General features: G+C 40.8%; 1 protein-coding gene across 1 annotated transcript in view; it reads right to left on the bottom strand.

The window, feature by feature from the left end:
* Positions 1-24,503, bottom strand: part of LOC103360450 (TGF-beta receptor type-2) — a 35,709-nt gene extending 11,206 nt beyond the window's left edge. The window contains exons 1-7 of the mRNA XM_008286201.1: positions 24,218-24,503; positions 15,180-15,324; positions 14,863-15,053; positions 3,523-3,821; positions 3,172-3,420; positions 2,942-3,055; positions 2,068-2,205 (exon numbers count right to left, since the gene is read on the bottom strand). Coding sequence (XP_008284423.1) covers positions 2,068-2,205; positions 2,942-3,055; positions 3,172-3,420; positions 3,523-3,821; positions 14,863-15,053; positions 15,180-15,324; positions 24,218-24,302 — 1,221 coding nt within the window. The 5' untranslated portion in view covers positions 24,303-24,503. The remainder of the gene's footprint in view (positions 1-2,067; positions 2,206-2,941; positions 3,056-3,171; positions 3,421-3,522; positions 3,822-14,862; positions 15,054-15,179; positions 15,325-24,217) is intronic.
* Between the last annotated feature and the right edge of the window lie 1,018 nt (positions 24,504-25,521).

Raw genomic sequence — 25,521 nt, 5'->3', positions numbered from 1 at the left:
CTCGTTCATAAGTGGATGGGACACCAGCAAAGACACAACTGGAAGAAACCAGACTACACTGATGACATGTTTTCCTTTTCTAGTAATTTAACCATTTGATTTGTGTAATCAAATTACACACATCAGCTATTGCACTGTTTACACTATACAAGAGTCAATGTTCCATGTGTTACAACGACTTGTGTACTCCAAATGCAGAGTTCTGCACCACCAGAGGTGGGAGAAAGTGTTTTGTAAGACCCATTTAAGATCAGTTAGTGACAAGTAGCAAGTCCTAGCAGTCCGAGTAGGTTAAGTCCCTACTTAAGACAAATACGTTCCAAGGCAAATCTGAACTCAAGATCAGCTTCTCATAAGTCATGTCCCCATTAAATATTAGCTAGTTAGAAGTCGAGTGTTAACTCAAGACCAATAAGTTCCAAGTCAAGTCCCCACTGAAGTTCAACAAGTTTTCAGTCTAGTCTCAAATCAAGATCAGCAACTCTATTTACACTCTAATTATTACAAGTAAAAATTCTGAAGTCCAAGTGAAGTCATGAGTCAGTGTTGTTGAACTAATCCTTTTTGATTTTGTTGAGTCAAGTCTGAAGTCATCAGATTCTACATTCTCCACGGCTCAATGCCGAACTGGAAGCAGCTGATGCTGTATGTGAAGTAGCTTTGCACATTTGCACAAATTTGCTGCATTTTATCAACAGTTTCCCACATAAATAATATAAATCCGAATACATATGAAACAATACAAGTGCCACACATGATTACCTTTACTATCCCTGAAATACTGCAAGATTTGCAATTCAATTAATGCCTTTATTTGTGTATGATCAGCACAACACACAAAGTCAAACAAATTAGCTGGCTGTGTGTGGGAATTCTTGTTAACATAACCTCCTGTTGCATAGGGAGTCTAATGAATAAAGAGACTTCCGCCTTTTCCACCTGTACAGCTTTGTAGCTTTTCCGCATGAATCACTGTTATTGTAATAAATATACACGTTACTACTGTTTTTTATTAGCACTTTCCAAGCAGTAAAGCTGTGACAAAGCATCATTTTTATCACTGCTTTAATATCTCTTAGTAGAAATTACACTTGATTTTCAGCATTGTATAACTTCAATCAATATAATTCCTTTGTGGTTTAACACACGAGGTCGAACAAGCTTGCTGGCAATGCAAAAAATATTGCTGACATAATATCTGCTGTTGCACATGAAACAGTTTTTTATGCAAAGCAAAAAAAAGCTGGACCACATGACCACACACACACACACACACACACACACGTTATAATTACAATCTACGAGCTGGGATTTTCCATCTTCCGATTGTGAATGGAACTCATGGTGACAGCCAAGAATCACAGTTTGGACATGTGAATGTATAAAATTATGACACATACTGCACAGGAACAAAAGCATCTTATTTTGAAGGGAAAGACTGAACAGCAGCAGGTAATTATGTGCAGAGGGATGTTTGTATTTTCCAATCAGCCTGGATTTTTTATGTACATACACTGCATGTGTAAATCTGCGTGTGTGCGTAAGTGTAGACAGAGAGGGTTACAAATTAACAAGTTAGTCAACACCCTCCAACTGTCACTGAACATTTTCTGGCAATGAATCATAAATCATTCTGTAAACATGGACACCGGCCTGCTGACAGACTAGAAAAGCGACCAGGAATTAGTTAAGGAGGCTGCATGTCACAGCAAAGCCTTTACCTCTGCCTCTATCCCTTGACTGCCTGTCTGTCTCTGTCACATTTCTTCTGTCAGCAAACAAAGGCGTATCCAAACACACTCTCAAGAGAAGGACTTGGACAGATTGAAGTAAAACAAACAAAGGCAGCTAATACCTCACCAAAAACCAAATCAAAGCTGTTGTTACACAGGGCTTTGACAGCAGGGAGAGTTACCATAACAGCAGATAATAAGCTTTACCTTCAAGACCTGCAGCTTGTAACAACATATTAACCAACTATAACTACTCCTATTTTTATGTAAGCAGACTTTTAAATGCAGGACTTTTATTATGTTGTATTATGTGGAGACCATAACGCGATCTGACCTGTCCACTGTTGGCAAGATCATCCACTGATAGGCTGCTGTCCAGACAGAGCCCGAGGCCAAAGTCACACACGCAGCACGTCAGGTCATTCTTCACCAGAATGTTGGAGCTCTTCAAGTCTCGGTGGACGATGGGCACCTTTAGGTACAATAGAAGTGTCAGAATAAATAATTTAGTGTTTAAAACCCCCTTTGTAAGTATGCAATAAAATGGTATCTGGATGAATGTATAAACAAATTATATATAGACATCTGATCAGAGTGGGCAGTCACAATATATGATGTAAACATGTGTTTGATTTTCAGATTTCAGATCCTGCTTATGTCAGAGGTAGTTTAGAACTCATACAGAGCCTGGCTGTGAGTGTTTCTTCAGCTTTACTGTCAAGGATTTTATACAACAGAATATTCTAGAATGAGCTGTTAGGAAACCCATTACTAGAAACTGTGCCTTCCTCCTGTGTTTGTATGGTAGATATTTTAAGTGTAAACTAAGGTCAACCTTTGATAAAGTACTCCAACTAAAACAGAGAAGATTACTGCTAATCCAACGTTTCCAGAAACTGAACAAATACATTTCTGTAAAGCACTTTGTATTGTACTCTATTTGTATGAAAAGCACTTTACAAACAAAGTCTGACTGATTGATCTGCTTTACTTGATTGCTGATTTAGAAATGATGCAGTGTCTTGTGTCATACGTCAGAACTTGTTGGGGTTTTAAATGTTTCGATTACCTCAAACGTTCTAATTATTTCATTTGATTTGAAACTATGATGTTATTTTGATGTGGTCTCAGACTGTTGGACCCCACACTGTGTTACACTGTTCCACTTCCTAGGGCATGATTGCTCTAGCTAGTGAAGACAGTCCTACCTTAGGTCGTCCACAGGGAAGGCGGTCACTGTGGAGGTGGGCGACGCCGCGGGCCAGAGAGCTGCTCAACACGTGCAACTCCTCCCAGCTGATCACATGACATGTCAGGTACTCCTGGAGGGCAAAGAGAGACGGTGAGACTGGCAGCGTTCTAAGAGGTTTTAACATAACAACATGCATTTACACTGCTCTCATACTCATACTGGGTAACCAGACTGTGGTGCTCTCACCTGGAGGTTTCCTCTGGGGTGGAAGGCAGTGATGAGCCAGTACTGTTTCTCCACCTTCCTTTCCTCAGCTGTCAGGAACTGGAGGATGTTCTCATGACGGAGGTCTGTATTGGAGAAAATGTCCTTCTCATTCTTCCAGGAAGCGTACTCCTCATAGGGGAAGATCTTCACAGCCACTGTTTCAAATTGATCTGAGGTGGTTTGCTTCAGTTTAGCCTTGTAAACCTGAGCAAAGCGACCCTTTCCCACCTGGGACAACATCAGAAAAAAATGTAAGATTTCAGTTAGAATTGAAGTTATGAGCAGAAAAGTGCCACCACACATCTCTGAAATGTTACTATTTCTACATACCAGGAGATCCAGATCTATAGGCAGTGGCTCGGTGTTGTGGTTTAGGTTGTTAGCCACAGTAGAGCTGCTGTCTGACCTATCGTCATCTATCATAATGGCACAGGCGTCGCTGCAGTCCAGCCCACCCGCTATTGGCTTGCGCTTTTTAATGCTGCCTTCCCATTGTTGGTTAAGCTGCCGTTGTCGGTAGGCTCGGTACCAGTAGAACATTCCTACAACCACGATCCCCATCACCAGCAGGGGCAGCAGGCTCACCAGAATTACAGGTATCAAAGGATCATCCGGAGTCGGATCCACAACTGAGAAACGAGAGGGAAATATATAAAAAGTTAAAGAGTATGAGGAATGCTGAATACAGACATAACAAGGTTTAAAATAATGTGGATCAGCACATAGAGTATGAACAAACAGTGATGGAGTGAGGGGTAAACCCAAAATGGCATTTATGGTATGCCAGCATTGTATTTAGCTACTAACAGGATATGAAAATTTCCCCATCCAAGAGCTAACTGCTTATGGGTTGCTGGTCACATTAAAACTGACTTTGATCTGGATCATAAAAGTCAACTATGAAGTAGTTTATAATGTAGGTTGTGCTGATTGTGGTGATGGTTACTAAAAATGAATCACAGTTGTTTATTATCACGGCATGTAAAACATTTTTTTTTTGCTAAATGCCTACGGGTTTGTGCAGTTTTCGCTACCTAAATAAAGCTAAGGTGGTTTTTCCACCCACAAAGGTCTGTCGAAGAACGAGTGTAGCAGTCACATTACTAGAGATTCATCTCTCCTCTGCAGAAAAAAAGCAAAAGCTCACTATTTCAGAAGAGTAACTAAAAATGAACTAAAATTAGTGGTGAGGCAGGTCTTTGGAGGACACACAGCCTAATTTGTGTGTTTTGGGAGCAGCATCCAACAGCAGTACACTGCAGTTTCCTCCCACTGCTCATACACCAACAGTCCAAAACAAGCGCGACCACCACAGGGAAGTCATTCTTTAAGTCTGTGCTATGAAAACACCATGCTGTTCCCCACTCCACAGAGTGCTATAAATCTTGTACTTTCCATCGTAACAATAAGCATAAAATAGATTTGGCTCTGTGTCATTAGGTTTGTGATCTCAGTAGGGAGCTTGACTCGACACTCAGTCAGTAGGTCTGTCCTGGACACAAAGTGAGCAGCCTTCACAGCTTTGTGAACTATAGCATTAACTCCATCCTGACTGCGACTGCCAGTCCGGGCAGAATGGCAGCCAACCTGCAGCGGAGAGAACAGTTGAAGGCCTGTCTACTTTGGCTTGGCCCGGCCCGGCCCAGTCTGCTCTGGCTGGGAACCTTTTCAAAGAGTGTCTCACTCAGTGTCTCAGGGGAACATTAACCTCCTGAGCGAAGCTGCCACATCGGCAGGCTGGAGGCGCTCAGGCCAAAGACTGACCATTGAATAAGTTGCACCGCATCTATTTTACTGTGTGATTTTCCACTTATATGTATTACTGGGCAGTATAACAGACCAAAGTCAGATTAGACAAAAAATGTAGCTGAATATGTCAATAAAAATAAAGTTGTTGCAAGGTAAAAATAAATAGGAATCCTGTTCTCAGGTAGAAAAAGGAAAAAGTTTTTGCACAGATCTGCTTTATTTTGTTCACACTTAAAAAAGAAGCTGTAAATCAATATATCCTCGATTCTAGTTTTTCTACCTAAAAACACCTGGAGCTAACTACACTACACGCTGCCCTTTCTAGCATGCTACCGCTGCAGCAAGTGCATCAGTGTTCAGAAACATTAGTCATGTTAGCAAAAGCATTTTAGCAAGCAAGCTAATGTTACAACAGGCTAACTAATGGTACTTGGAAGTCATTGGTTTGTCATTATTAGAAAGGAGACATAAAATCACACAAAACTGCAAAATGTCAAGTTTGTTTGTTTTATATATGTGTGTGTGTATGTTTGTGTTTGTGTGTATGTGTGTGTGTATACACATAAACTGAAATGTTAGCACATACTAGCACTCAATAGTGTGTCCTGTATTTACTGTATATTAGCAATGCCTTCTCAGTGTGTTCAGATTCTAGTATTTTCATTTTAACTAGCTCAGGCACACAGTCGATTTGAATTACACATTGTATATATATTTTAATAGTTAGTTTGGTTCACAGTGGCACCTTGAAGCTGCAGAGACTGAACTGCTACATGACATAGACCTTGAAGACTGTATTTGTCGTGCCACTACATGCTCTAACCTTTGTAATAATGTATGGTGTGAAGTTCAAAGTGCTGTCCCCAAATAACTGTCATGCAGCCTCATTAACTGTCTGATTGACACTTGACTGTCTGATTCGCACACTGCAGACTTTCTCTCCATAAAACAGTGGATAAAGATTATCTTAATTTTGTGGTTGTGTGGCAGCGTTTGTGTGCACGAGCATAAAACAGTAAATCTTTCTGAGATTGCTTCAGGCAAAACCACAGATGCAATGAATCAAAAATACTGAACACAAACACACACGCAATCTTTTAGATTTGAAACAACTTCAAAAGGCCAGTAGTAAAGTGGCTTGAAAAATAAGACTGCCAGACAGTCAGACAGTTCTACTCAAATTCCATGTGTCTGTACATGTGTGTAGGGTTTTAGGATTGCTTGGAGGTTTCTGGGGTTTTAAGTGTATTTCCTTGCTGTCTTGCTGCCATGATTAGAGAGTGTAAGTGTGTGTATTCGAGGGAGAAACACAGCCAATCAGGTGGTGCCAAGACAAACTGGTAATAGGACTCATGTTGCCTTTTCCAATCAGGATGCCAGAGTGCTCACATGCATTGCTCAAGGAGATTTTACACATCATTCAGACGAATGGAGGGACCCTTGCCACCGGCCTGCGATTACTTACGTCATTGGTGTGTGAGTGTGTGTGTTTCAGGATGTGGATTCTGGGATTTCAAACCGTGCCATCTGTGACTCAAACTCTTAATGATCTAACTAGTTGTTAATTAATTGGATTCAACTCTTTGTAAAGTTACGAGTCTGACATTAAAGAGGAACTATTTTCCTCGGAAAATGACAGAGCCAGACATGATTTCATGTTTGAAACAGGTGATGGGTGGATAGATGGCAGCCACTAAAAACACAGAGGAGGTGTGTGTTGTGCCAGCTTGTCTCCTGCGCCAGCGAATAACACCTTGAAGGCTTTATTCAATCTGACTTGATCAAACATTTTTCTTCAAAGTCGGTGGTTTTGGTAATTACTTGGTCAGATCATGGAAAAATAAAAGTTGTGCATTAGTCAGATTAAAATGTTTGCATTTTCTAATAGTAAAGGTAATTCTCCTTACAACTCTTAGATTATAACTGACCACAGTTATACAGTGACGCCTATTGCATAACCGTAGCATTAAACAGCCATAACAATGATATGAAGACTATAAAAGCTAAGTGAGGAGTGATGGTGTAACAGATACTAAGTGAGAGCTGCATGATGATGTCCAGAATAGCAGCTGTGTGCTGACAACACGTTGCTACAGAAGGTCCATGACTGATCTAGTAGGATTTTGATGGGATCAATTGTAAAATGCATAAAAAGGAACAGTAAAAAGAGGTTGAACGTGGATTTACCTTCCACTATTAGGAAAGATGATACAAGGGGTTTATCGGGAAATTTTCAAATTAAAAGCATTTGTTAGTGTTTGTTTGTTTTACTTTATAAAGAATGGTTGATTATGGGGGCAACACGGTGGATCGGCGGTTCTTTCTGCATGGAGGTTGCATGTTCTTCCTGTGCAGTGTGGGTTCTCCACAGGTTCTCTGACTTCCTCCCACAGTTCAAAAACATACTGAGGTTAATTGGTTAATTGGTGATTCTAAATTGTCCGTAGGTGTGAATGTGAGTGTGCTTGGTTGTCTGTCTCTGAGTGTAGCCCTGTGATAGACTGGTGACCTGTCCAGGGTGTCCCCTGCCTTCACCCTAAGTCGGCTGGGATAGGCTCCAGTCCCCCTGTGACCCTCGTGAGGATTAAGCGCTGTATAGATAATGGATGGATGGGAGGTTGACTATGGTCTTGTAAAAGCAGTTAACTGTAGTTATGAATCTACAGACAATCCTCAACTGTCTCTGCAGTTAATGATTGTTAACTTGTGGAGCATTTTTTGTATGTGCTAACGCAATGTTCTGGTTTACAGCCCACAACTTCCTTGCTTTGGCATGTGGCTTTTATCACAATATAATTAACCTTCAGAAAGGAATAATTTAACACGAAACTCAAGGTTTTCTATGTGTCAATTGACATACATATAAACCACAATGCAATTCTGGTCTTAGAGGAAAATTAATTTCATATTCTATTTAAAGCCAAAGCCAAAAGGTGGATGATAGGGGGGGCTGTCATGGTTGATGGCTGCACTTTAAGCTGGGCAAAATTATATATATATATAAAAATCAATCTAACTAATCTATTTATGAGACAGAAATGATGTAGAATAGATCTGTGGCTTATGGGATCCCTGATGTTTGGGGCAGTTAAGCAAAAAAAAAAAAACAAGTAATCTTTTCATGATGACATTTCTGTGAATTACCGAATCCTGAAAATCTTTTTTTTATTGATATGTGTGGAAAAATCTTTGATTCTGATCAAATCAAATTACTGTGAAGTTTGTCCAGAAGATATTTTTATTGTTAAATTACCATTATTATCATTAATATTATCATTACTATGAAGGACAGTCGAGTTTAAGTATTTTAGGCAAAACTGAGAAAAGTTGATTTTCAGGTTTAAACAATTTGAACTGTCAGATTTGACATACAACAATTGACATGACTTATAGGTATGTTCATCCATGTCCTCAGCATGTGTGAACACATTCAACAGAGAAACCTAAGTGATAATTTGTGTTTGGATCTTGTCTTGCAACAAACCATAAATGTATCTAGCTTGAACATTTCAGTGATATATAAAGTTTGTGGAGGCTTTTGTAGCTTCACTAAATATATCTGTTAGAGTTTTTGCATAATGGATGAATTTCACTGACTCTATCAAGCTTATGTAGAAAAGATTTCGGGTTGTTTACCATCTTTCCCAGCAGAGTCTGAACCCTCCTAAATGAATATAAATAACCTGTCTTTATCCAGGCTGGTATCATGTTATGGTGGAGCGTGGAGGAATCCAGCCACAGGGCGGCTGGTAACACTGACTAAAAGTGAATATCATGCTCACTATTTACTTGTTATGGTAACAGCACTGACTTTACAACTCAGACTGCTGCATGGCTCATATCTCTCCAGCTCTCCCTCCATCATCTCTCCATTGCTCTGCTTCTGTCTCTCAAGCTTCAATACTTCTTCATGTCAGCGTTCTCTGTCCTGGTCACCATTCTGTCTTTTTGCCTCACGCTGCCCTTCTCCTTTTCCTCCTTTTTATGCATATGGAAGAGTTGGCCAGCTTGAGTCATTTCTCAATAAAGCAGTCTGCTGTGTGACTGTATGACTGATGTACTCACTGATGACAAGCCAAGATTCCACAGTTAAGGGGGAAATATAAAAATACGAATAAGAAAAGCACATCTTGGAAAATGCACAGAGCCAATTTTAAATGTCTTCTTCTCTTCCTCTTTGCAGAAAGCATCAAGAAGTCATTTAAATTATTATTTTTTTCCATCTCTTATTTTGATCTCTTGTTCTTCTGCTTCATCATCAAAATAGAAACACCCCACTGGCATCAAAAATCCCCATTTCATGTAGTCAGTAAGACTGCATTCGTCAGGAGCAATACCAAAATAACCGACGAACTGCCTGAGAAGAGATCAGGCGGCATCTGTGCGAAATCACAGGCTGTACGAACAGAGGAATCCATGTCAGAAATGAATTCGTTCTACCCTCGTCTCATTCCGTACATAGCATGCATCCAAGCATATAAAACTGACCTTCACAAGAGCACAGCTGTAAATACAGCACTAAAACAAATACCATGTTACTGTGACAAGGCAGTATTCCTTATCTGTGCCTTCCTTCCCACTGAAACTAGTTGACAAGCTCCAAAACATATGTGTAACTGATCCTGACTGAAAGGGTGTTAGTCTGCAATGAATCATTTTTACAGGATCTTAATTAGGAACAACTGCTGTGTCTGAGAGGTTCATGTCCCTCCAAGTGTGAGGGAGCATCTCTGACCAGAATTTACGCTATTGGCACAATGTCTAGAAAAGTATAGGAAGTCAAAATGATGATTCAAAAGTCCGTAGTTAGAACTAAGAAAGTGTAATTTAGGTGTCCTCACAAAAAATCTTAAAATATACTCCCACACACTACTAGGCCACACAACTTTCTAAACTGAATAATAACACAATACATGAAATGTAAAGAAGTTTATCATTTACACATGGACAATAACAATGTAAAGATTTGGTTATTTAGAGGGAGCCATCATGATTTTGGATAATATTGGGATTTGTTAAGATCATCATGGTCGCAATAGCGAAAATGCTGGTAAGATGTACACATGGGTCCAAGAGAAAAGTTTGAAACAAGAAACAAACAGAGCTCTGACAAGCTCAACTCCAGTGATTTGTTGACCCATTCACCCACCCCGACATCCTCCTACGCAGATTTTGCAGTCACCTGTGGTCATTTTCCTTTGCCCCTGTTATAATAACTACAGCCATTTGAGGCCTATTTTAGAAATATGTCAGTTTGGGGCATTTTCAGAAGCAACTGATGCTATCTTGCACAACTGCTAAAGGTCACTAAAACAGCACAAACATAAGGTGTTTTTTTATTGCAGGAAAGACTCCAAAATTGAATTTTCATCCGGTTTTGCAAAGTCGATCAGAGATGTCATGTGATCTAGATTTGATTTCAATTACCACTGACAAGTCAAGGCCACATACAGCTTAATTTGAAACTATGTAAATCACTGATATAGCAAAAAAATAAAATGTAATATCAACATTGCTTAAGATTTGTCCAGTGAAGATATATACCAAGGTATCGAGGAAGAAAACATTATATTTAAGGAGCTGCTTTGGTATTTATAAGGGGCGTCATTGGCTTTTACACCAAGTTTCAGAGAAACATGTTACTTCCTTGGGGGATGAATGCAAAAAGTTAGTTCTCCTCTTTCCCCCTGTTTTTACTTGGCAAACAAAAAAATGGCTCCCTTTCCCCACTGTCCAGTACAGACTGAGACTGACCCCCCCCCCTTTGGTGTCAGATTAAAGCAACATGCAACAAGCTGTAAACTGTACTTTGATATATTAGGCAACAGTTTACACATTAGAGCAGGAATTAGGACTCATGTTTCTGGCCACTTGACTTACACCTCTGTAAATTTAACACACATTCTGTTTTTAGCTCTGTTTTGGCCACCAGCAGCTCTAGACAGGGAAATAGCTGGCTCTTCAGTTGCACAATGCCCTGCTATGTTCACCAGGTAGTTGGTAGCAAACTTTTACTGACAGTTTTGTGTTGCATCTGGAAACAACGTTAATGAGAGGGAAAGTGATCAAAAACAGTAAAGCTGCATGACATACAGCCCAAGACTACGAGAGAAAGGCTGGAGGACAATTTTCATGATTATAAGCAATACCTGTCACAGTATGCATAGTTATTTTGTTATATTATTATATCAATATAATGATTACTGCAGCTTTAAAGCTTTACTTTGTTACAGGTATATGGCATTAGCCCTGAATGATGGATGATGAGCAGGGCGAATACCGCCACATCTCCAAGTGGGACACAGCTGTTCATCCCGCTTTGAGCAGCTTTGATCAGCAGCAGCTCTGATCTACTTTGTCATCCTACCACGCTGAGTCAGTGACAGCACAGCACACATCTCCCCATCTGATTAACTTCTGACAGGCTTCTTGCTGAGCTGTCTATCAAAACCAACAAGCCCTGTTTGTGTTTGCTGCTGTGGGATCACAATGTTCACTCCCTCACTTCGACATTTCGAACACATGTTTGAATGCATAAACACACTCGCTCTCTCACACATGAGAATCCACAAGTGTGACTCTCAGGCAATAAACCACATGCACAAACACTCTTGCAAGCACGTCACAAGAATGTAATGCAGGGGAAGAACAATGTGAGGCATTTGCAGAGGAATAAGCCATGGCAGTGGTCCAACAAACAAACAAACAAGGACTTCCTGCTGCATGCTGCATCCTCAATGGGAGGAAGGAACCACAACCCTTAGCCTCAGGGGTCTCAGTGTGTGTGTGTGTGTTTCAGTGAGAGAATCAGGCTGACAGACACAAAGATAGATTATGCTTTACACAAACTACTGTACACATCCTTGATAGAACCACTTGACTTGCCAAATTCAGCATGCAGAGCTCAAGATTTCAGCTCCCAGACTTCCCTGTTATGGTACGTCTTCATTATCCAGTGAATGACAGCACAGAAGAAGATTTACTGAACATGACAAAGTCTGAATACCAGCTTGTTTACAAACTATGGGCAGTGAATGGAGAAAAGCGGACTACCATGCTATAATGCAGATATGATTAGTTTATGAGCTTGACGATAAGATTTCTGCCGTCATGGCAATACGCCAGAGGTGAGTAAAATGTAATTTGTGGTGCTCAAAACATGAGCAAGTCTAATTCTGGAAAGCCACTTCCCTTTCCAGAATTAGTGTCCTTGTTTGGTAAGACAATCCATAGACCCTTATTATAGAGGCTATGTATTGCTTTCGTAGAAATCAGTACAATTTAAAGCTAGGTTAACATCCAAATGTAATCTATATAATAACTTAAATAATTCTCATCTCCATCTACTACTATATAGGGAGAAACAACTGGTGATACTGATTCCCCTGAATACAGAAAAAGAGAATACAACAAGATTGCATGACTGAAAGAATGCCAGTCAAACTTCAAATTGCAAAAAGTTCAGTATAAAAAACTGAAATATGGCGTTTTGGTTTGTTTTAAAATGAGAGAAAACTTTTTCTTTTCTTGTTGCTCTGCAAAGATCTTGTGTCATCTGTTGCTACTTTTAATATATCCAGTGGTGTGGAAGTACATCATTGCTTGTCGTTTATCTCTTTCCATTGCACCTTTCCAAATATCTGTATGCAAACTCCCCAACAGAGCATACAATTGATTGAAAACCAGATTTGCAATCACACCTTGAATCTGCAAATCTTTATATTATTCACAGCAGCTGCAGCATTGTTTCTGTACAAGCACACTACTGTTGAGTTTTTAAAAGGCCTTCAATGCAGTGAGTACCACAAGAAACATCTTTTCACCATTATGCTGTAGGCAGTGCTAAGCTGGATTACCAAACAGGTGAAGAGGGAAACTACCCAAAAAGTGGTAGATTCAGTCTGGGTATAGTCAGGCATTGATGTACACAGCAAACACATAGATCTGTTTGGTGTCTGGATAGGTGGAGCTGTTCTCCTACGAATCAAGTTTGGATGCAGATGAAGATCACTTGTAAATTCTTGTCCTTGAGGGAGGTCAAAATATTGGTCTCCCTGCCTGGTTAAATAGAAATTGATTGGGTGAACAGCAAAAGCTTGAAGTCTGTGCTCTGAAAACGAAACAGCAGTGCAGCTTTAGCAAATTTAGATGGCAGGTCTTTTCTTCAGCAGGGTGGAGTCTCAAAAACTGTTCAGCCAATGGTCTGTTTCAACACTTGGCCACCCTTCAGCATTCCACATTATCTACAGCGTGTATGTATGTAAAGTACATAAGAGATACAGCTTAGTCAGTGAGCAGGTTTATTCTGCTTTAATCAAGCTGTAACATAAAAAGACAATATATAAGTTTTCCCATTACAGCATGCAGAGTTTACCTCACTGTCATTCACCACAGAGGTGTTCTGTGTCTTTGGGGCCTGTTCACCATGTGCTGGAGATGTTTCTGATTTGAGTTAAACACAGACAGGAAACCATATGTCTGAGCTCTCCAGTGTGGCTGGCCTACACAAGAACACACACACGCATAGACAGAGACCAAGTTTTTCTTCTCAGTACTCTGCAACCTAAAACCACACTGAGGATTTCCCCGATGCTGCTGATGCGATAAAAACACTACATTTCCACCTCCTGTTTGTGATGATGGTTCATGTTCTAGTTACTCCACAAGACAGCAGCGCACATAACAAGACCCTCAAAAAACGCCCACAACTTTGTAAACTTTGGAAACATGTGAAGATACTGTCAATTTCCTTGTCAGCAGTTTGAAGAGGTCAAAGCAGGAGGAGGAGGAGGAGGAGGAGGAGGAGGGGGCGAGAACATGACAGCAAACAGGAATGATGATTAATTGATGAAGCACTAAATGCATGGAGTACCGGTAACAGACAAATGATTAAAGACAAGTAAGATGGAGAGTCACACAAGCACACACACACTTGGTTACTCATTTATAATGAAATATGAAGAAGGAATGCAAATGTGTTGCTCTGATAACCGTCACTTCTATAGTTGCAGTAACATCTATCTAAACAATGTCAACAAGTTATCTGCTCTTCTTTTCACACACTTGGTTGCATTTGGCTAAGTGAAAATGGGTGCAGTTGGCATCTTTGTCTGTTTTATTCTGTGCAGACATACATTCAGAGCAGATCAGTGTATAGACAGACATACTTTTGAAAGAATGAGGCTGCTGTTCATTTGGACAGTTTTTGTTATTGATAAAGCCCTGAAAAAGCTTACAAAATACTAATCCAAGAACTAGTATGTATTAATCCACTGCTGAAAATAGTCCCTGAAAATATGCACAAGTTTAAGGGAAAAAATATAGTTCTTAGTTCTTTTACGAAGCTACTGGGTTTTTCTTCAAACGATGAAACTGTATAGCTGTGAGCAATTTTTATTGGAGATCTTTGGATCTTTATTGGGATAAATGTGCACTTTGGTCATTATAAACCAATACAAGCCTTTAAAGCAGCAGTAATAATTCCTTTGGTGACTTAGGAACATTAGAGTGAGCTGTAAAAACAAGTCTGACTTGTTGTCACGTCTTAATTGTGACCAAAACAATAACTTGTATGCACATGCACCACACTTTCAGCAACATTCTTTTAAAGTTTTAAGTTTATGTGCACCTAATGTATTCAAGTTCAATTTCCACTCGTGTTCTAGCTCTGTTTTGGTCTCCGCCATCACTTGCTAAATGCTCAGCTGTATTTACTGGTTACCCGCTAATCCTGCTTCTGTGAAAAACATTGATGTCAGGTGTTGAGAATGAAGTAATATTGTGAAATCGAAGGTCTGCAAAACCACCATGAAGAGCTAAAAGGTGCTAAATTGAGGAGCTGCAGGAATAACTCACTGTGGATTTGTGAACATTTAAGTGCAGCTTTAACCTCATCAGAAGATGCTGGTTTTGTGTACTCACTGGGGGAAAATATCAGTTGGTCATTACACTCCTCTTCAGTACAAGAGCAAATGTAAGCCATCCCACCGGTCGTGTTCTTCTCTTTCATCACACAGGTGGAGCTATTGTAGTCATCCAGCATCACACCGTACAGCAGGCTGGATGGGTTGTGGCAGAGAGTTTCGATGGTGAAGCCAGTCTCATTCTTCCTCCTGAGAGACAGATGACATAAAAGCGTAGGCATGTAATTTTTAAGTCATGGATATCTTAGAGCTATCTACCTATCTGGTGAATCACATCTTAGAGTTGAAGGTAGTTTTCTGCACTTGGGTACCTACCAGATAGCGACACAGACCTCGTTGATGTTGCCACAGATGGATGTGATGGAGCAGTTGGACATGCAGGCCCCTGTGCCGCTGCAGGTGGAAGGCTCCAGATCACAGAACTTACAAAGTGGATTCATGGGGTAGAAAGAGAGTTTATCTGCAGATCACACACAACAAAAACTTCATCAGGTCGGCTGCCATCAAGCACTGTTGTCACACATTCCAATTTTTGTGACTTTTTTCCCCCCCATGCCTACTGAGCAAATTCTCATCCCCAGAGGACAAAGCCGAATGGTTTGGTGATCCCCTGACTTTTCCTGTAGAATCTCCATTAGGTCAAAATGTACACATCGGCACAGGAAACAACTAAATCTATTCAACATACTGCCATAAGCGGCACACTACTTCCAATTTGTAACACTACAAAATGTTCCAAAGCATGACATGAGCAGGATTTTACTGCCAAAGTCAAATGCATGTTGGCTTTAGAACTGCAATTTTTCCTCATTTCATTTAGACTAGTACAAAATAATGGCTTACAATATTTCTAAATTTTGCCTAAAATTTATTGGACAGCTGAAAATAAGACCTACAGTTTCTGCCAAACTTGCATTACTGCAGTGACAGTTTTATTGTTTGTTTGTACATATTAGATAATGAATAATCAACCATAGTAGATGTACAAATGCCACAGAACAGCACCTCTGAATCCACGTTAAATAAATATTTATCTACATCACTAGAACTGGCTTCAGTCTTCAGTAGCATAGTACCTATTTTTGAATTTTTGCAAGTTTTGACTTAAACTTGCATCAGTTTTAGCCACTAGGGGGCAGCACAACAAACTGCTGGCACAAGACTGACATATTCACCTCATTCATTTAGTTCATATGGGGATGTATTAGCTAACTGTTGCCTATTAGCGTACCCTTATTCAAGCTTCTTTTAGGTCTCTTATTGTCTTTACCTGTTCTTGAGAAATATATCTGTCTGTTTAGCTGCAAAATGCTGCACTAAGTTCATCAGCTGGTCTCTGACTGTGGCTTCCTGCTGGGGCAGGTAGTTTACAGTGGCTTTTAAAGTTTTTTCCCCTGAAAACAGCTGCTTGCATGACCTGGAAATGATTAGATCAGCGAAAGTAAACCGTAGTCACAAAACTGTGGGTTGTAAAACCAAAGCATTGAGCTGAAAAACACTAGAAAGTGGTTACAGAGCTGAGGGGGAATTCTCTTCTCTCTATCACTATGACTGTCATGTTTCACATTACACTCTGATGTTGGTTCACTGTTAATGTAAAATGTTAATTAGCGCCATTTTAAGACATATTCAGTCTTAGATCTACATTTTTACTGATTCAAGTCCAAGCCTCTGGCTCTGGTTATCACACAAATCTGAAAACAAATTGTCACATTTAAACAGGTACACATGATTCTACAATCTACACAAATTAAAACACACAGAATTCAATCAAGTTGGAACCATGAGCAACTGTAAACAAAGACAGCCACAAGTAGGGCAACACCTCCACCTCCCAGCCACACTCTGCGCCTGAATCAACCACCTCAGATGTGCTAATTAAGACCTGAGGAAACCATCAAGCTATACAGAAATAGGAAACAGACAGCCATAGCTGAATCAATACCCAGCCTGTGTCAAGTTACAGCAGTTCCTTAGATCAAAAAGAAGACAGATACATAGCCCCAAACCTCACAGAATCTAGCTTCCAGGTTTGCAGTCAGGTACACAGGACGCTGTAAGTTAAACATTTCAAAGACTACGTGAGGTCTGTGCAGTCATTTTGATGGGAACTTTCAAAACCTCACAGAATCTTTGAAAGGACTTCAAAACGTCTATGCAAAAAGTACTTCGTCTAAGAAGCTGTAAATCAAGCATCTTCTTTTGTCTTTTAATCATCCATGCATCAAAGACAATGTGGAGTGTTTCATGGTCTGTTGTGAATGCTACAGATTTTCTGGAGGTCAAAGAGGAATGAACAAATCTGGGAAATATAAAGTCAAAACCATTTGACAAATGATTCAAGAGGTTCCAAAACAACACAATGAATACCATGACTAATTACAAACATGGGCAATGACTTAGAAGTGGCAATGACTCTGCACGACTTCGTTCGTCATTTACCGGATGTGCTTTTCATGTTTACCCGGCTATAGCTGAAATAAATATTCTGATTCCTGCTTTTGGAATGTCACCAAGAGTAGTTTGTGTCTCCCTTTTTGCTTCATAATAAAGAAATAATCTGCTTTTCGGTACAGTTACATTGTTTGACATAGCCTCCCTGGCTGATTGGAAGGTATTGCATGCACTACAGTGTGTCGCGTGCTGCCTGGGCTGGTAGTGTAATCAGTAAAATCTTATCCCTGTCATTCTTCTTTGCATGACTCGAGCCGCCTATGCCTCTCTGATCTCCCTCCGCTCGGTGACCTGTTCAGACCTGTCTCTCTGACTCCAAGCCCCCTGAATGCTGATCTGGGAGAGACTGTGAAACAACCGGCTAAGCCACGTTAGCCTGTGCAGTTTACAGAGATTAAATATGCCCTTTAAAGATTTATTTTGAAATCTAGAAAGGGAAGGAAGGCTTCTCAGTATGGCTTTTGTGTTTAAATAATCGTGACTTGCTGGGTGGGACGGAAGCTCTGTGTGTACCAGGTGTTGTGGTGCAGAAAGGTGGTTTTGGAGTCATGGAAAGCCTCTTTCTGCTGGGAGGTCTGAGTTTAAACCTCTGTGTCGTCAAGCATCTGCCCTGGTTCAGCTTCACTGAGCCCTGGATTCCTTTTAGCTCTGCACCGTGCATATCAGCTTTTGCTACACTTGGGGTTGAAATGAAAAGCAGTGCTGGGTTCCCCTATAAGCAGTAATAACACCCGAGCAAGCAACTCATCCACTAGCTTCTTTAACTTGGTACAATAATTACAGAAAAAAAAGAAACAGAGTTCTTGGGTTTTTTTTAGTCATTTCAACATTAGTTCAGGCACAGTCAACTAAAAATTGACAGTTGCCAGTTACATTAAGGATATGATGATAATAAAGCACAAAAAAGACAGAATCATGGTCTGTCAAAATCAGCACTTGGGTTTTTTTGTTTTTTTTTAAAAGTAGGTATGCACGGACAGTCTTTCATTTGCATGAACCCCTGGTGCACTGCAAGTCAAGGTCCAAGACAACAATCAAGAAACTTTGAGGATTCGACACAAGATACACTACAAACCAAGCGTAAGTCTCAAAAACAGAATGGACAGGTTTCACTTTGGAAAGTAAAAAGGATGGAAATATTTTGTAACAGCAGGACCCAAAGTATACCACCTGATCTGACAAACATGGTGGTGTTTCTGTTATGGTTTGAATGGTTTAAACATCTCTGGCTCCCACTGAAACTGTAATTTTGGTGTTTGTGGTTTAATGATGACGTCACTGCTGACGATTACATTTTATCACTGAGCAGGATAAAGATGCTAAACATACGGCCAAACCAATCGAGGAGAGTGACCTTTTCACACTGAAGAGGTGGAATATTCTCGACTTGCACCGTCAGTCTCCTGATCTCAGTCCTGCAGAGCTGTGTTCCACTTGCTGAAGACCAGACCACACAATTTTGGTTTCCTTTTGGGGTTTTTTGTCAAACTGCAACCTGGACATTTTAGTTTTGAGAATTACGAGGGATTTGCATCTTGTGATGAAACCTGTCACGTTATGTTTATAATTGGATTTGACGAGACATCTGCTGGAGGAGTCAGTGATTGTGAGGCATGAATGAAGCAATAGATGCCAATAATCAAACACAAATGTGACTTCAGCTTTCTGTTTAAACTAATTCTGCGCACTGCTAAAATTCTACTTAGATTCCCTTCAGCATCATCACTAATAAACAGATCTGCATGACTGTTCTCTGATGAATACTCGCACATCTTTGGACTTAAGAGACTCCTCTGTGGAGTAAGAAAAGAAAAGATTTTGATCAGATATGATAGTCAGCCACTTTGCCGTGATGAAAGGGGCACCTCTCTTGCAAACAACAACAACAACAGCTCTCACACGTCTGAAATCCAAGACATAGACAAAACAAGTGCAGTCTGTGCTATCGTAAAATCAATTGACACGGCAGCACGTCCGCAGAGCGCAACTGTGAAACCCAACTAGACGAGAGGAGGACCTCAGGTTTTACATGCATGGATTTTCGGTACCCTCCCTACATGGCGACAAACTCCACCAATACTCCTTTAAGACCTCAGCTTCCCCGCTGCAGTGTGTGTTTACATGGGGTGGGTGTGTGTGCTCGTGTGACACCCGATCACAGTCTGCACAGCCCGGGTTATTCATTTAACAGGAAGCACAGTTAATATACTTTCAAGACACATTCCGTCACACAGAGTCTAGTTTGGGGCAGGACAGAGAGCGTGAAATAGCAGAGCGCTAACACCCACACACAACCTCAGAGACAAATAAATGCCGCTGATTTAGTGCCGCAAAGTGCCACAGAGACTACATGAATCTGAATGTGTAACGGGTTAGAATTACACTCTGTGAAGTCACTGAGCACACTAAGTCTTTTATGGTGTTAATTAATCTTTATGGTACTGTTGTGCAGTACTGATTACACACTAAATGCTCTTTAACCACTTTTGCTTAGAACAGTTTTGCACTTCATAACTGTATATTTACCCTTTACAGCATACATGTCCGGGCTCTCTTAGAAAAGAGATAGTTCAACATTTTAAGAGATACGCTTGTTTTTCTTTCTCCAATAATCAAGAACAGTATGAAAGGTTTGTTTGAGTCGTATTGTGTACGCCAATAGGATAGCTTAGCAATAAGACTGGAAGGGGAAACAGCTTCCCTGGCTCTGTTTAGAGTAAAAAAAAAAAACAAAAAGCTACCAATAGCCTTTCTCTAAAGCATCGATTCCCAAAGCAAAGGCACTTGCGCCCTAAAGGGTACTTTTATGGTTTCCAAAGGGGTGACTGGAAAGATTAGCCCAACTATTCAAACAAAAAGGGATTGACTGAAAGCACATAAATACATGGTAGCAAAGGTTAGGTTCATTTTATGTCAAAATGGTTCAAAGTATGACAAAAAAAAAGTCACTAAACTAAAGAATCTCGTTTCTGTACTTTTCTGGATTTATGATAAAACAACTGCATTTATGATCTCAGATAGGCGGGGCCTTTACTCTTCAGCAGATCGCGCTACTGCACTAAGTTAAAGGGTAGCTGTGCATGTAGGTCTGTGCTGTTATGTGGGTCATTGTTGCAGCTGCTAAAGTGCTTCTAAAGCATCCTCTTTTATTACTACTACACTTTTTCCTGCTGCAAGTCCATGTGTAGGAATTATAGTATGAAAACACAAGTGACCTCAGTGCGTCACAGGAAAGTGGAGGAGGAAAGTGTGGACTGACATTAACTGTACTCTTGATGGCTCCTGAAGGGACGGTAATTGAAATGTGAGATCTCTTTGTGCTGTTGCTACTTTGGGAGGGGAATCATGCTACTGTGACCAGCATCCATCTGGCAGTCAGACCAATGAAAAACCTTGATAAATACCAACTCGTTAGTATTGGAGAAAGTGAAGACTAGCTGACAAAAGGTCGTACTCCAGGAAAATCTTCTGAATACCGATGAAGCTGGTGTTTGAAATGACAGAAAATTCTATACGAAACGCAGACGTGTAGAAATAATAGTTTTCTAATAGCAATTGAGAAAACATGATTTTGAAAGCCATGAATGCTGTAATATTTGAAGTAGTCGTATTTAAAGTTGCTAAAACACTGTGAGCACTCACAGATGAAGCGAATAATGATTATCTTGCAATGACAGGCAAAAGACCAGTTGGTTCCTTCAGTCCATGTGTTGGATGTGGGAGAAACAGGCAGAATGCTCATTGACGAAGGTCAGACTATCATGGCCAGATGACTGTATCAAAGCATCTCCTGGTCAGCAGTGGCGAGTACCAACCAACAGTGATCCAAGTAGGCACAAACCATGAACTGGTGACATTTTGTTGGAGAATTGTATGATCTGTGGTGGTATTTTTCTGGACCTACACAGAGCACCTTTTCCTATCAGCTGAAATACTTCCCTCTCTGCTTCTCTTCCCCTTTCTTTCTTTATCCAAACCACTGAGGACGTGAGCTCACAGTGAATGGGAGGACAGACAGGAAACCTGACTGCAGTTTATCACTCATATGCAGGAAAGATCGCTCTGAACTGCTCAAATATGACTGGAAAAAATGAAAAATCTGCACACCAGGCAAACATTCTATAGGTCTGTGTCACCTAAAAGCCTTAAATTAATGTGTTCTAAATCAAATAAATGATTACTATGAGCAAAGAGGTCCTGCAGGAATGGTTAAGTTCACACTTGGGATTTTTCTCATGTGAGATGTCAGCATTTGTGTTACATGCCTTTGCTCTTCTTTGGTTTACAACAGCAAAAAGAAAAAATGAGGTGATGTTGCATCTTTCTGTACACTAATGCGTATTTACTGATATATAAATCAAAATGTGACTGGAGTTGTGAGGTTTTGTTAGCTCAAAGCCAATCAAACCTTATCAAACCACAAACATAATCATTTTTAAGTTTTTAGTTTAGTTATGAATTTTTCATAAATGATAAACGCAACAAGGTTTCTGGGGGCTTTCAGTAATCTTTGTTTTAAACTGTGCTTTCAGGTGTCCCCGTGTATGACAGTATGATGTTTAATGAGCACACATTCCAGCATGAAGCTAAGGTTCCTCCAGACCTAAGCCTATAAAACCCCTTAAATAGATTTTAACATTGACACTTTTCTGGAGCAATGCAGCCCCACAAATAAAAATGGGAAAATATCTAAGTGGAAATAAGAACCCCTGTTCTTCTGGGCCTCGTCCTGTCACTGAAATGAGTGGAGACAACTGGCAAGAGGCTGCTCAGGGCTACATAACTGCCACAGCAGGCGGCTGGGCTCTCCCCCTCTGCTCCTGAAAGTTATCCTCCCACCTCTTTTAATTCACCCCTCTCTCAAACTTGGCCCTAATCCTCCCATTCCTCCCCGTCTTTATCTTCCTCGCCTTTAACTCTCTCGCAGGTTCCCTTCCGCCTCCATCCCTCCTTCTTCTCTTTGACCCGGAGAATTCAGCGAAGCGACTCATGGGAGGGAACTTGACAAATATGGTAAAAAAAAAAAACCCCTGACAGTTAAAAAAGGTTAAAGTGAGTGAACCCTTCTCTTCTCTTCTCTTCTCTTCTCTTCTCTTCTCTTCTCTTCTCTTCTCTTCTCTTCTCCACAGTAAAACCCAGTAAAATCAGTGTAAACACGCAGAGCAGCAGTTTGTACGACTGCTCAGGGGCCCACACACACAAACTATTTCAAACAGTAAGAAGAACTCTGTGAGTGCTCAAAAAGCTTAACTCGAATGCATCTTTAATAATACACATGTACAGAAGTGACCATTCTCCTTTTCAAAAAACCTAATGTTTCCCTTTCAACCTTCTTTCCTGACTGGCACCTTTAAAATATCTATTTGGCTAAGTATGAGGATCAGGAAATGCATGAGCGCACAGTGGCCTGTGCCCTGGCATCATGGAGATTCCCTGGAAAGGAAGGAAGACCTTCCTGTGACAACCCGCCGAGCGGATGGTTAACGACATCAGTTGAAAGCAAACAAAGAAGGAAAAGATAAATACAACAGAGTCCGGCTGCTGTTTGGATAGCCAAAAATGTCAAGCTGCTCCGGTACTGGGAGAGTAGTGAGCAGCTTCCTGCGGCGCGAGGTACTCCGGAGAAGTCACAGGAGCAGGGAGTGGGTGCATGTTAGCGTGGAGGACAGCATGGGGGCATGTGGGTGGAAGTTTGTATGTCTTCTTGTGCATGTGTGTGTGTCTATTTGTGACACATAATGCAGCAGGACCACACAGTCCTTCTGGTATGTGGGATTTCCAGGTTCAAAATAGGTCCCGCTGTGGGAGGAGGGCAGGAACAAACAGCAGAGAGAGGGGGGGAGAAGGGAAGGAGAAGTCTAATGGGGACGACACAAGACGTGATTTTTAAAACCATTTTTTCACATTAACTATGGCTTTTCATCTTCTTCTCAACATTGTGTTCAGTCTAACCACTTGTCAACAAGCTTGGGGGACGTTTCTGTGGTTAGTTGAAAAGGGAGCTGTCACAGTATGACTGATGGCAGGGGGCCAAGGCTGTTAAATTGGCGCTGTTAACACATGGGAGGGAAAAAGCGTGATTGTCATGAAAATAGCTTACAAGGAGATTAAAGTTCTGTATTATAAAAAACACATTTTCACTGCGATCATGTCAAGGGGCTCATTTTGTAAACACTCCAAATAGTGTTTACACCTACAGAAATGCAATGATGCACAAGATTTCTCATCTGATCCCAGGATGCAGCCAGAAAACCATGAATGTTGTGATGCAGCTTCAACAAAAAGCTGGAGACTGTGTAACTATTCCCTTTCATTAAAGGGGCATTCTTGTAATTTCTTATCATTTTTTTTATAAGTTATAGATTTTGCACTTTACACCATTATTTTCAGTTTTTAAAATGTCATGTATTTATTCATGCAAATAATGACTTTCATAACTGGTTAGAAGTTAAAGTGAGCTTTCTATCACTGACAGATACTGACCTCTGGATTATCATTATACCACATGACCGGACAATCATTTCATAGTTACAACCGCAATGTTCTCTAACCTGGGAATCCTACAACTGGTGTTTTGCAATAAAAACTAAGTAGTCCAAGGAAATGTTTTTCATGCACTCTGTGGACAACACTACCGTGCAGTATCCAGCAGAAGAGAGCATAGTTGAGCAGTGTATCAGACCGCTGCATGAGTCACCTGTTGCGCCTGACTGTCCTCGGCTCAGCTCAGAGCCATGCGTAACGCTCTGGAAAACAACTTTCCCAGAACTATGTCAACTACAGCAGCCCGAGTTTGCTTTAAACACGCTGAGGCTGACTTTAGTGAGTAGTGCAGTGAGCTCATGACAGTGAACAGGAGGGAGTGTTTGTTAAAGAAGTTTAGGATGTGCGCAACTCACCGGCGGTCCCGGGCTCCAGCAGCGCAGCGACAAAAAACACAGATAAAAGTCTCCGTAAAGATAAAGAGCTGCGCTGTTCCTCCATGTTTCCGTGTCCGGGTCCGTCCGAAGATTCTCATTCACGTCAAAAGGTGAAGTAAAACAGAAGTCCAGAGGAGGGAAACAAAAGTTCGATGTGTCCGCTGTACTGTGCGCTCCACTCCGCTCAGCAGCTGGAGACTCACTGCTGAACCATCCATACGCAACACACTGTACACACACTCACTCACACACACACACACACACACACACACACACACACACTGCACTGACAGGAAACCGGAGGAGGGAGGAGGACTGACTCTCTCTCTCTCTCTCTCTCTCTCTCTCTCTCTCTGTCTGTGTGTGTGTGAGTGTGTGTGTAGCTGCTTACCCAAATAGTGGGAATCGGAACAGTAAACAGCTCCTTACACATAAACTCAGAGCCGTGAAAAGTTGCCAGCCAACTTTCTGGAATATCACAGTGCCTCTACTGATTTACACAAACTGTAGACTTGCAGCTTCAGGGTCACATACAGCAGGAGAAACAAACTTCATACTAAAGAATATACTCTGTTGTTGCAAAATTGAAGGGAAGGCTGTAGATGAAGAGACAAACATTTGAGTATTTGAGTTGAAGTACAGTACGGTTCTGACTCAATCTCATTTCTCTGCAATTTGGTGTGTGCAGTTTACTTTTATGGATTTTATCTACTTGAAACTACGCTTCATCTTTCAGCTAGTAATCCTATTATCTAAGTCATGATGTCCACCCTTCTTTCGTATTTCTTCAACAACTCAGCTGAGGTTTTCTCTCCGTAGTCCTACAGAATAAAGACAACAAAAGCACAGCCCAATGACTAAATCCTGTTCTGATTCAAGATGAAGTCTCGGTAATGCAATTTATTTGAGAGGAACTTAAAGGGGTGGCACTGAATTTACCTATGTATATACACATTTCAAAGATATTACTGCCAAGACACATGTAATGAAAAGCAAGATTCTGAGTGGTATAAATTGATCTGAACTATAAACATTTATATTATAGGACAACAAAAGTGCTATTCATTTTTGATAAGTGTCATACATGAACGTACAGGCTTTTCTGCTCTGGCCGTTTCCTGTTGAATGCATTTCTTTCCATATTGTAAGACTTCCATCCATCCATTATCTATACACCGCTTAATCCTCATTAGGGTCGCGGGGGGGCTGGAGCCTATCCCAGCTGATTTAGGGCGCAGGCAGGGGACACCCTGGACAGGTCGCCAGTCTATCGCAGGGCCACA

Source organism: Stegastes partitus, unplaced genomic scaffold, assembly GCF_000690725.1.
Source record: "Stegastes partitus isolate 25-593 unplaced genomic scaffold, Stegastes_partitus-1.0.2 Scaffold441, whole genome shotgun sequence".
In the NCBI taxonomy this organism is placed as follows: domain Eukaryota; kingdom Metazoa; phylum Chordata; class Actinopteri; family Pomacentridae; genus Stegastes; species Stegastes partitus.
The sequence above is the reverse complement of the archived record's forward strand: the minus strand, read 5'-3'. Positions and strand labels throughout refer to the sequence as shown.